The following is a 12,113-nucleotide window of genomic DNA, read 5'->3' on the forward strand; positions in this document are numbered from 1 at the left end:
TCACATCTACCTTTTACGGTGCTTCCTCGCTCAACATCACCATAAATATTGCGGCGTTAAAATTCATTCCTGATTTCTAAAGTTTTTGGCCCTTTATCTAGGCACTTACGTACATTATGAACGCTGCCCTTTTGCCGATCAATATTAAATGTAGGTCCGGACTTGCGTTATCCGCCTTCCCAAGCAATTGTACATTACACAACATACATTTAGAAGTGCAGAGTTAATGGTTAAATGTAAGTACAACTGATAAAACAAAACTATTTTTTTAAAAGCTCAAAAAAACATTTCCGGAGTATTAAAACCTATTAGATTGCACTATAAGTTACGGGGTGATCTAGCAGACTGCTATACGGTGTGTTTTCAGTGTAAGCTGAGTTCAAGTGAAATAGTGAGTGTGTTTATTAGCAAGAAGTCATGGCTTTTAAGGCTAGAAGGCAATATCATCAAATATCGGGATCAAAATGACAGGTAACATTTATGTAGTAATAGCTATCATGGGGAGGGAGCTTAAGGACAGCTTAGTGGTTTATTAATTTTTGTTGAACTTTTTTGTTAGACCGGGTTGGAATTTTTCCCAAAAAGACACTTATTTGGACGAATAGGGACATACAGAATACCTTTTTCACTGTAAACAAAAATCTTAAAACTACGCAATGCTAGGTATTAGGGTAAACAAATTTACTGATTTATTGAATAATTCAGTAGTAACATATCATTCTCACTTCAGCGCTTATTCAATTTTCAAATAACATAATTGTAGCAGTAGGTAATTAAATTCCGAAAACAACCCCTATGAGCAATTTTTAACCATCTTTCAATGAAACGTGGTGAAAATGGTTCCATCATCTGTTCTACTAATGATCATACAGAAAGCTTCATCATAATTCGAAATCTAAAATCGTATTTGCTCTCCAAACTTTGCCAATAATCTTTGATACTTTGACCTCTTTTATCAGCTTCACAAATGATTAATCTTCAGTGTTGTTAAATTTTGAAGTACTGGTAAGAGTGGCAAGTGACTGTATTCGTCTACCAGGAGAATAGGTACTGTATTTTCAATTTAATTTTGGTCAACTAATTTTCGGCCTTAAAAACTAAGTTCGATCGAGTTTTAAAGCAAACTCGAAACTTTAAATCATCCATTCTCACATAATGAATATTCATGACAACATAACTGTTAATCACATCTCTCGCGTTAAATAATCCTAAGTATTGGAGAGAGATAAAGGGTTTCTCATCGAAGCAAATACATTATAATTTGTTAAACTGCGACTCATCATATGCTCAAATCCGAATCGTTACAACTTAAACAATTTGAAATCACTTACATCCATCATATGGTATTAATATTAGTTAATTGTTTTATTTATGATCGCCTCACACAGTCTCAACAGCAATAACAATAACATAAACTGTGTGTATAAAACGCTCTTCGTTTGGTTCGTACCATCCAGTGCAGCACTTCGTAGGTAGGTACGTTGTTCGGTGGTATAATACCAAAGTTGAAACAATCCGTCTACGTAATCAAATAAAAGTTAATCATTTGTACTATCTTCTAAGTAAGAGATATCTCTGTTCATAAAACGTATCACTCAGTCAGCCGACCCCGCGTAGTTCATGCGTGCATGCAGCTCACTCGTTACGTCTCATTTTACCTAATTTTCTTAAATATAATAATTTAATTATTTGCTTTTCAAGTTGTGGTTCGAATTATGGAAAACAGTCATCAAGGTTTCGAACATATCAGTGTTACGGTTAACGATAACGATCTTGAGAGCGGCGCCTTGAAGATTTTGCAGATTATTCGACCTCAGTGGCAAGTGGCGAGCATCAGATTTAAGGTGAGATTAGGGATTTATTCAGAACTAAATGTTTAATTCTGTCATTAAAAAGTGTTAATAAATCAGGCTCCATTTAATCCTTAAGAATTCCATGTGTAATCAATATCGATTTTATACAGGGTGTCCCGAAATGTAATTCGAAAAATATATGTGCTGTATTGGAAAAATTCTTTGCTAAGTAAATATCTTGTCACATGAAGTTTTGCCATAAGAGGTGACTGCATAAGCCAGTGTTGAAGTTGCACTAAAAGGTTCTTTTCGCTCCAAAAAACGGTGCGTCTAACAGAAATCTAAAGACTAAAGAAAGTTCATATAGCTTTATATAGCCTTCTAAATTGAATGGAAAACCCACTGGTTTTTATTCTAAGTAACGGCCTATCAATTTTTTCTTAAAAAAATTTCAGAAACGTGCTAATACGGACGCCACTGAGAAAACCAAAAATTATTTTTTTTTAATTTTAAAGCGTTCTCTCTCGATGGCGGCTAATGCATCTAAAATTTTGATGAAATATTCCTAGCCGTTTGGCAACAATTAATAAATTAAAATTTTTAAAACCAGACTTTGACCCCCTGTATATCGGTAACGAAGCATTTTTCCAATATAATTTATATAGGAAGCGAGAAAAATTTTCCTATGTAGAATACGTGGTCGTGAGACCCTGGAAATAGACAATTTTATTGCGCCTTATCTGAATATAATTAGTTACGAAATTGGCTGATAAATAATGAATATTCACTGATGCATAATGAAGTTGAGAAAGACTATTAGGGAATTCGTATAACTGTGATAGTTATGTATATTCTGCGTATAAATTTAAGGAAAATGGAAGTTTCGTAAACGGTATAAACATAGATGTGTTTTGAATGGGAGAAAAGTTGCGCAATGAAGAAAGTGGTGCACAGTTCCATAGTGCGCAATGGTTCTTTAAAATGGCATTACCACGGGTGATCATGAAAAGAAAAAACCTCACATTAACCATTAGTCTAAGGCCCATGCATATTAATCAATCGAATTGCTCACTTCTCTACACAAGAAATTGGTACCTACAGAAATTATATGGTTTCACCAAGTGTGGTAACGCACATTGGTAAAGAGGGTAATAAAGTACGAAATATTCTCTAAAATTTAATCTGAAAAGCCTCTGGCTTTGAGTCGATTAAGTTTCAAATAAAATTTTTCCGCACTTACTTGCCTTAATTCTATGCTGAGCTTTAGAACAGTGGCGTGTCATGTTGGTTAAAAAGTTAATATCTTCAGGAATGTGCATTTTTTAAAAATTTAAAATATACATATGCTAAAATGTTTGCAAATTTAGCGTGTGACGCCTCTGGTTGTTAGTCGTTATTAAGACACATTTTAATGTTTTTATGGAAATTAGCCTGCAGTTCAAATTGACAGTTTGGCCCTTTGAACCGGTTTTTGAATGTCCAGTTAGGTTAGTTCAGGTTAGGCTACAGTTATAATAGTTGCGTTTTCTCACGAACCATCTTTCTGATGAATATGTCCAAACGAAGTTCGTCAAAACCTTGTGGTTACAGTAGTTAGATTATCTGATGAATACCACAGATTAATCTGGTTCTTTAAATAACTACGATAAACTTATTGTGTATATTTGTTCCTTGAATATTAAATTACTATTCGAAATGGTTTTATTATCAGAAAATGCTGATGATTACTACTTTTTATTAAATAGCAATTTACTGAAAGTTTTACTAACTAGAAAGCGTGGATCAGTACGTCAGAATAAAATGTTTGCATTAAGAAAAGTAAATGGGCAATTCCATGTTTTATTTGAAGAAGTGATATTTGAAGATTGAAGATTTCCATAAAATTTAGCGAATATTTTAACATAACGCCAGAAATATTCTTTTACATTTGAGAAAATATTTATAAGCAATACAATTTCAGAGAATACATATCAGCAAAAGAATTTCCTTATTAGTTTCCTTCCACGTGTTTCGTGATATATCCCTGTTATGATGTTTATTTTTCATATCTCACAAACATCTATTTTCATAGACAAGCGTTATAAGTTTTTTGCTATCCATTTTGTTTCAATATTTCTAGCGAACAAATCAAACAAATTTGAACAACTATTGGTTCGTGCGTACTCTGAAGAACTATTCGTGCGTAATTTAACCGCAAGTATTGTAGGTACGTATATGTTTGATTACGCGTGCGTATTCGGACGTATTCGTCAGAACGATAGTTGATCAGAAAACGCATCCACTGTGACTGTGGCCTTAGGGGGTTAGAATCTAGAAAGTTTCAGTTAAAAATTAAGTAAAATGAAAGCTGAAAAAAAACATAAAAGAATATTTTCTGCCATCTCTATGAACCCAGTGAAAAGGTCCAAGAGTCCCTTTTCATGAATGCCTAAAAGCGATCTTTTCTCATTTTAAAAATACTCCGCTTTACAATTAATAAGAAAATGCTTGTTTTTTCCGCTTTGCTGAGAATTATAACAAAATATGACCAGATTTGCTCTACTGATGTAATTCATTTCGTCTGAACACTACTCCGATAACTATTAAGTCGTTAACAGCACGTTTTTTAGATATATCAATTTAACTTCCATAAAAGACATTTACTGAATAAAAGATGAATATATATAGCTGTTAACAGATGGGATCACCAACAAACTCATAGGGTGTCTTCCAGACGATGCTCCCGAAACCGAAACTGTCTTGGTTCGCGTGTATGGCAACAAGACCGACCTTCTCATCGATAGAAAGGCTGAGACAAGGTTAGTATCGTTATAGTGACACCTTTAGTTTGTCCTAGGATTCTCCTCAAATACACCATTTTTCTGAAATTATATCACGACACGTATGAGTATATGTTCCACAAATAAACCGAATAATAGTTGGCATCCTCTCATGTATTTTTATTAATGTTTCCGTTTGCGACCAATTTACCTTTCGGCCTCTCTGCTGACCCACCGTACATTACACTAAATAATGACATTTACATGTTATTATCTCGTAAAAAAACGATTTTTCTTATTTCTAGAAATATTCTGCTTCTCAGTAAACATGGTTTGGCCCCGAACCTCTACGCCACCTTTGAAAATGGATTGGCTTACCGATTTCAGCCTGGATGCACCTTGACTAAGGTCTCTGTGCGGAGGCCAGAAATATACTCTTTGGTTGCTAAAAAGATGGCGAGGTTACATAAGGTCAAGGTTGAGGCCGTTGACAAACCGAGCCCGTTTATCTGGAAGAAGAGCAGAGATTTTTTGAATTTGGTTCCCGAGGAATTCTCTGCGCCGAAGACTAGGAAAAGGTTGGTATCAAAGACATGGAATATTTAACCTGAACTAAATTGCACAGAAAAAAGTAAATACTTTTTCTGCGAAGGCAAAATTTGGCCCTAAGTGTTATTAAAGATCAGTTTTTGAAATTCCCGGTAAATGTTCGTAAGGTAAATCTAAGCAGGGCATTGGAAATTATTTTACTGGTAAAGTTACCAGGAATTTGAAATATGCTTGAATATCATTTGTCTGGGAGATCATTTTTATAATGGAGATACTTTGTTGTCATCAAAATTGTTTTCATGACTTTACTAGGAAGGCAACCATACCTGTAGGTACCAAGACTTACCACCACTACTGTTTTTAACCTGTTACCTGAACATAGAGGTTCCCTATTGGACTGTATTTCTAGTTCTATATATATTATCCTTTGTTATATCCAATTAAATTTACCAAGAGAAAAATTTGCAAACAAACGCCCAAATAGATAAGGGCAAAGGATTTAACTGGTTTGTTCAGTTTCAAGGACATCATATTCAAGGTACTGTCAGTACGATCAACTTTAGACCCTTAAGGTCAACCAAATTGTTTAATTATTTCTTTGATTTTTTGGGAATACCGCCTAATATACCAGTAAGCGTGGTTGGAGCATTGCTACTGGCATCTGAGGCGGTTTTCCCAAAAAATCAAAGAAATAATGGACAATCTGCCGTAAACACATAGAATAGATTAACAAATTATTTAAATTGGTTAACATAAAAATAGAGAGTATCTTTTATATTTACCAGTATATTGACCTACGCCCTAATCTTTATTACATCATTTCCATGGCACTTAACCATTTAGGCCATTAAGGTCTAATTCTTGTAATAGTCTGGTTCTTAAGTATGTAATTTTTGATCATTTGTCCTACTTTTATGTGGCTGCTTTTGAATTGCACGCCTTAAAGTTATTGTGTAGAACGTAAGGGAAGGTTTTTGCCTGGAAAAGTGACTTCTTAAGATTCAGAAGATTACTCATTTTTCCATGCAATATTTTCATTTCTATTTTTATGCTTCAAAATTCACTATAGGCAATTACCAGCAAAGGGGAGCTCTTAAGGCTCAAAGTATTTCAGTGTTGTTATTTGGTGTCTAGCATTTTTCATTTTTTATCTTCGAAATCTACACAGAATTTATTTCATGAAAGAAGGCTCAAAAGATTTTTCCTTCTTCCATGGACAATTTTCCTTTAAGGATTTCCTAGTTTTATACTTCAAAATCTCACTTAAATGACTAATTCTTTCTCGGAATTTATCATTTTCAACAGTTATCTACCATCTAGTTACTTCCAGCAAAAAAATGTACTAGGCAAACGCTTGTGACGTATGACCCTTAAGTTTTAAGGGCATATTTCTCTCCCGTTATTTGCTTTTGAGCATTAAGCGTTGTTTTCCACATTTTTCTCAAATAACAAATTATATAATATTAATTGTGCAAATTATAGTTTTTTTTTGAATCTCTATTGAGAATTAGGGTTAGGTAGGTAGGTCTTCACTTGATAACTTACTTTCAATATTAGGTAGCTAGGTATCCACTTCATGCTTACCTTTAGTAGGTAGATACCTACTACATTAATTTACTATAATCCATAAGAGAATAACAAGAACATTATTTAATGACAAGTATCATTTACCACTCTCGACTATTCGATAACATTGCGTCCAAAATTCTTAACAATTATCAACACTAGATGAACAATAGAATAATAATTGATAATGCGGCAATATCTATAGTTAAAGAGTGATCTTGTATAAATATCCGGCTTAACAATAAGATAAAAGGAATGAATATATGATGTTTGTGGTGAACAATATTAAACGTTTGTAAGCAAAATATAATAGAAGAGGTTTAGAAATTTAATGCCGTAACAATTTTATACAACTTACATAAAAAATGTATGCAGACTCTAATTTGTCGTCCATATAAACCGCTAAATACGGGATTTCGCTCATATACTACTCATATAGATTTAGAGACGCCTTGTATACCAAAAGGGAGTCACAAAGTGTCATTGGCTAAGCTCCTGAAGCCATAAGTCTGACGTGGTTTGTATGTATGGGCCAGGCAAATTTTAATGTTTATATAGGAAATCTTGGTAACTATAAGAGATTAAAAAAACGAATAGAGCTGTATAAACATAATCACAGGCTTCAGGTGAGTCTGGAGAAAGACTGGATGTAGCACTACATTTTATATCTGTAGTCCCCCTTTTCGGCACTAATCTATAGTGGAGAAATCGGAGGAAATGACGTTAGTATGAGTATTAGCTTTTATATGTGCCGATTCATGACATACCTCTCCCAACAAACGACGGAATATATGGCGGTTTTCCATCCAAAAAATGAGACCAATTTTACTAGAATGTTGGTAATTTTTGGTACCTCATTACATTAAATCCTATGAGGAAACCAACAGATTGACTTTGGTATAGATTTCTAGTCATAGAAGTTTGGAGGGCAATGAAGAAGCTACGAGCGCTAGATTAGAGACAGTAGTCGGAATATCCAACGAAATTGCAAGGAGGGCCATCGTCCACTCAAGGATCGAATAGACCGAACGTTACACGAATAACGGCCCTAGCCTTGCCCATTCAAAGGTGTATATTCGAAGGTCCTTTGATAACAAAAGAAAAGATTTGTTAAATCTAGTCAGGCTGGTTTAACAGGTCTTCGACGATTGTAACAGTACATGTATTATATACAGGGTGTTCTCAAAGTTGAGTCAGTTTATTTTAACAGCTGGTAGAACTCGTAAAGAGAAGTCGGTTTACCAAAAATTGTTTATATAAAAGTTGCCAAATAAGAGAGTTAAATAATATTAGATTGTAAGCTCGAAGTCGCAATAAAAATTAAAAATTATGGTATGCTCACCGGTAAAAGGCATTCTGTTCTACAAAAATTGTTCAAAATTGTCACCATTTGTTGGGTTAATGCAAAGTCTTGCTCGGCGTACCCATTACTGACTACATGCATTAAAAATAAAATCCCGATGTCCACGAATAATAACACAAGCATTTTCGATGCGGTGTTTTAGTTCTTCTACATTATTTACTTCTCCTTCGTGAGAAACTAACTGTTTTAAATAGTTCCATAGAAAAAAAAACGCAGGGCGTTAGATCTGGGGAACGTGCAGGTCAAAAAATGGGTCCATTCCGTCCTATCCATCTATTAGGAAACTCATTATATAAGTGTTCGCGAACTTCTCTTTTAAATTTCAATTTTTCTAAATAATTGTTAATAATTGCTTTATTCTGCAACTTTTATAAAAACAATTTTTGGTAAAGCGACTTCTCTTTATGAATCCTACCAGCTGTTAAAATAAATGACCCAACTTTGAGAACATCCTATATACAAATCACGTAACTTTTTATTCACGTCGCAGGCTTTATATCAGCACTGATGTCACATTTTTTCAAAATTAATATGTTGCACGAATTCATCAGGTATTGGTGTAACGCTATCGATATTTAGTACCATTTAACGGTATTGTCAGATTTCCATTTATGGCTGCTAATATCTTACTTACAGCAAACAAATTCAAGTTTAATGCATTCACTACACGCTAAATAAAACAAGAGTTTACGATACTCAATTCCAAAAGATTAAAATTCAATTTACCTCTCTAACTGAATTCAATGGTAATAAGGCTCCATTGTTTTCCAATTCTCGTTCAAAATAGTTGATAAGGGACTCTACAAGCACCTTACACCGACTGTTTAAAAAATCGGGCATTATACCAACAATAACAATAGCAACACGGATAATGAATAACCAAGTAGCACTATTTTAGTTCTCAAAAGAACAGTTTTTTACCGCAAAAATTGATGAACGAAGGAGACAAAGGTTTAAAACACCAAAAACAACAAAAGTTAATGGAAATTGATACCTTTAGAAAACCAACTGTCAGGTTAATCGGGAAACGTCAACAAATTAAGCGTCAAATAATGAAACAAAATACTGTTGTGTTTAGACATTAAAATATGTCTTTATTCTTTTTTAGCACATTAAATTCATACGACTTGTCATTTTACGTAAGACGACTCTCATGCGTTACATTTTATGACGTGTAAAGAGTTACGTGATTTGTACTATACAGGGTTGGTCCGTATAGAGTGTGTCCATAAAGCAAGAAATAAATTCGATTAAAATTCAGGGAATTTTCTTTCAGAAAAATGCCCGAACACGTATTTTATTATTTTTAAGTGCCCATGTTTTGAGAAAAAACTTGAATATACAGGGTGTACCAAAATTGAAATACGATCCTCAGGTGGAAATTTTCAAATGAGAACCCCCGTTTTTTTGTTGCATTTATGGATTCTACGTAAAATTGCGAGTATTTTTCATTAACATACCCTATGTTTATATTCACCTGTTTGCGAGAAAATGGCGGCTGATCGTATTTAATAATAAGGAGCAATAATTATTTATTTTATTAAATGATGAAACTGAAATTTATACAATGTTTCTAATACAATCTTGTTTTATTTTATCATAAATAATTTTTTTTCAGTCCTAATTTTCACGCAAACAAGTGAATATCGACATAGGATATGTTAATGAAAAATACTCGGAATTTTACGTAGAATCCATAAATACAACAAAAAACGGGAGTTCTCATTTGAAAATTTCCACTTCAGAGCCGTATCTCAATTTCGGAACACCCTGTATATTCAATTTTTTTCTCAAAAAATGTCCACTTAAAAACAATAAAATAGCTGTCTGAACATTTTTTTGAAAGAAAATTTCCTGAATTTTAATCAAATTTATTCCTTACTTTATGGGCACACTGTATAGAATGAAGAAAATATGACAGCCGAATAAATAATAATTACTAATGACGTCCGTTCATTTGTTTATTCATGGCAGCTGAAATTTGAAAAAACAAGATAATTCAGATTCAGAAGATAAATGCAAATACCACGAAAACGATTAAATCAAATGTCAACATGTTATATGTTTTTTAAATAAGAAAATAAAGGTCTAGTCAATTTGTATAAAATATACAAGGTGTTCCACTACACACATGAATCAGTCCTTTTTAGAACCAAAGAAATTTTAAAAGAAATCAAAAGCTTTAGTTTTTGATATGTTCAATCATAAATTTCTCGAGACCTGTTGCGTTTAAGTGTAGGACATGGTATATGAAACACACTTAGAATTTTGCGTAGAATTAAAAAATGAAGTAAAAAATAGGTGTTTCTATTTCAAAAATAAAGTTGGTGGTTGTGCCTTATTTTTGGACTACCCAGTACATATGAATTTACTGTAAAAAAACCGCAAGAAAAAATAAAAATCGACGAGGATTTTGGCCGCATGTGTTCGGCATCTTAGTTATATGGACTCCTTCATCCAAAATTTCCACACTGTATGGACCCACCCTGTATATATGAGATATATCTGACGGATAATGCTGAATGCAAACTGTGCATGGAGAATCAGAAAACTACTACTGAAAGAATTCAGATGTTAGACACTAAGGGGTAGCAAACCTGACCATCGGATTTCTATAAAACCTCATTCAGATTCGCAATTAAGTTTTCTAGGGCCACTAGATTAGTAAACTAGTATCTTTACATGGAAAATAATTTCCAAGAAAACCATGAAACCAACGCCGACAATCAATACTCAATTTTTATTTCAAAGTTGTCATGGATATTACCTTTTTGATAAAGCTGCCAGGACATTAACGTATTAGCCCTCAAAAAATAGAATCTGCTAGGTAAACTGCAATAGATGTTGAGACTCAATTTGATCTTCTAGGTCGCGTTAGAAGAGCAATTTCAGGCCTATTCATGATCAGCCTAATGTAAACTTACTCTCAAGAAAAAATGACAAAAACTACCTGTCGAAATATACAGGAGTTTTTTAGAATAATTGCCAAAATCTGTTATAAGAAAATATGTTATTAACAAAGACGAATCTTCATTTCAGATATAAGGATCTTGCCTTACCATCTCAAACAGACCTCAATGAAGAAATAATCGAGTTGCAAAAGATATTGGAGAAAACAAAGGCCCCCGTAGTGTTCTGTCACAACGATCTTCTCCTAGGCAACGTCGTCTTCACCGAAGAAGAAAACGATGTAACCTTCATCGACTACGAATATGCGGCATTCAATTATCAACCATACGATATTGCTAATCATTTTGCAGAGTTTGTAGGTATGCCAATCGCAACCAAAAGACCAAGATTTTATTTTTATCCATCTACTTCTCTTTCCGCATTTAGGTATAGATGTAAACCAACTGGATTACGCCAAGGACTTCCCTTCCAAAGATTTCCAAAAGGCCTGGATCCGGGTATATCTGCAGGAATTCAATGGAAGCTCTCCTGATGAGAATCAAGTCGAAGATCTCTGTATCGACGTAATAAAATTCGTTCTGGTGTCTCATTTGTTCTGGGGAATTTGGGCCTTAATCCAAGCCGAGCATTCTAATATAGAATTTGATTATTTGTTGTAAGTATTTTTTTAACATATTTCGAAAGAGTTTGAGTTTTTATTTATTTATTTTATTTCTTTTAGATTTGCTAAGGTGCGTTTAGACGAATACTTTGCGAAGAAAAAGGAATATTTGTCTGCAAATCCCTCGAAAACCACTTGACTGCTGATGGCCATTAATCGCGAAAAAAGCAATCGCTCTGTGCAGCGGTTCTTTTATATCATTACCGTATAAGTTCTAAAGCTCTTATTTACTATTTACGAATAGATACTTTTATTATTTGCAAAAATGTATACTATGAAACGTAAAATAAATCTATTCTCGATAATTATTGTTTTAAATAATAAGGCAGTTCAGGCAGGTTTCTAAGAGGAAAGGAAAAAATTTAAGGAAAAGAGAATATTCGAGAATAAAGTGTGTTCCAAAAGAGAAACGGCTTTAAAACTGTATGTATTGGAAAATGATGTTATGCAGGAAGATAAGGAGGACGGTTCCAAGAAACACAAGCACCGCAAAGACCACAAGGAACTAAACT

The 12,113-nt window shown here is 33.6% G+C and overlaps 1 protein-coding gene across 4 annotated transcripts; it reads left to right on the plus strand.

Annotated features, from left to right (window-relative positions):
• Positions 1–323: 323 nt before the first annotated feature.
• On the plus strand, positions 324–11,866 carry eas (ethanolamine kinase 1). Of its 4 annotated transcripts, none has more exons than XM_066403148.1 (7): positions 324–471; positions 1,702–1,844; positions 4,461–4,591; positions 4,858–5,130; positions 11,070–11,299; positions 11,367–11,595; positions 11,662–11,866. In XM_066403148.1, exons 1-7 carry the CDS (start codon positions 465–467, stop codon positions 11,738–11,740), a joined length of 1,092 nt encoding a protein of 363 aa, XP_066259245.1. In that variant the 5' UTR covers positions 324–464; the 3' UTR covers positions 11,741–11,866. The 4 variants fall into 4 exon arrangements, with proteins under 4 accessions (XP_066259245.1, XP_066259248.1, XP_066259247.1 ...); XM_066403151.1 differs by lacking the exon at positions 324–471 and adding an exon at positions 1,025–1,047; XM_066403150.1 differs by lacking the exon at positions 324–471 and adding an exon at positions 1,308–1,476.
• Positions 11,867–12,113: the final 247 nt, after the last annotated feature.

The sequence above is a fragment of the Euwallacea similis genome, chromosome 28 (genome assembly GCF_039881205.1).
Source record: "Euwallacea similis isolate ESF13 chromosome 28, ESF131.1, whole genome shotgun sequence".
In the NCBI taxonomy this organism is placed as follows: Eukaryota; Metazoa; Arthropoda; class Insecta; order Coleoptera; family Curculionidae; genus Euwallacea; species Euwallacea similis.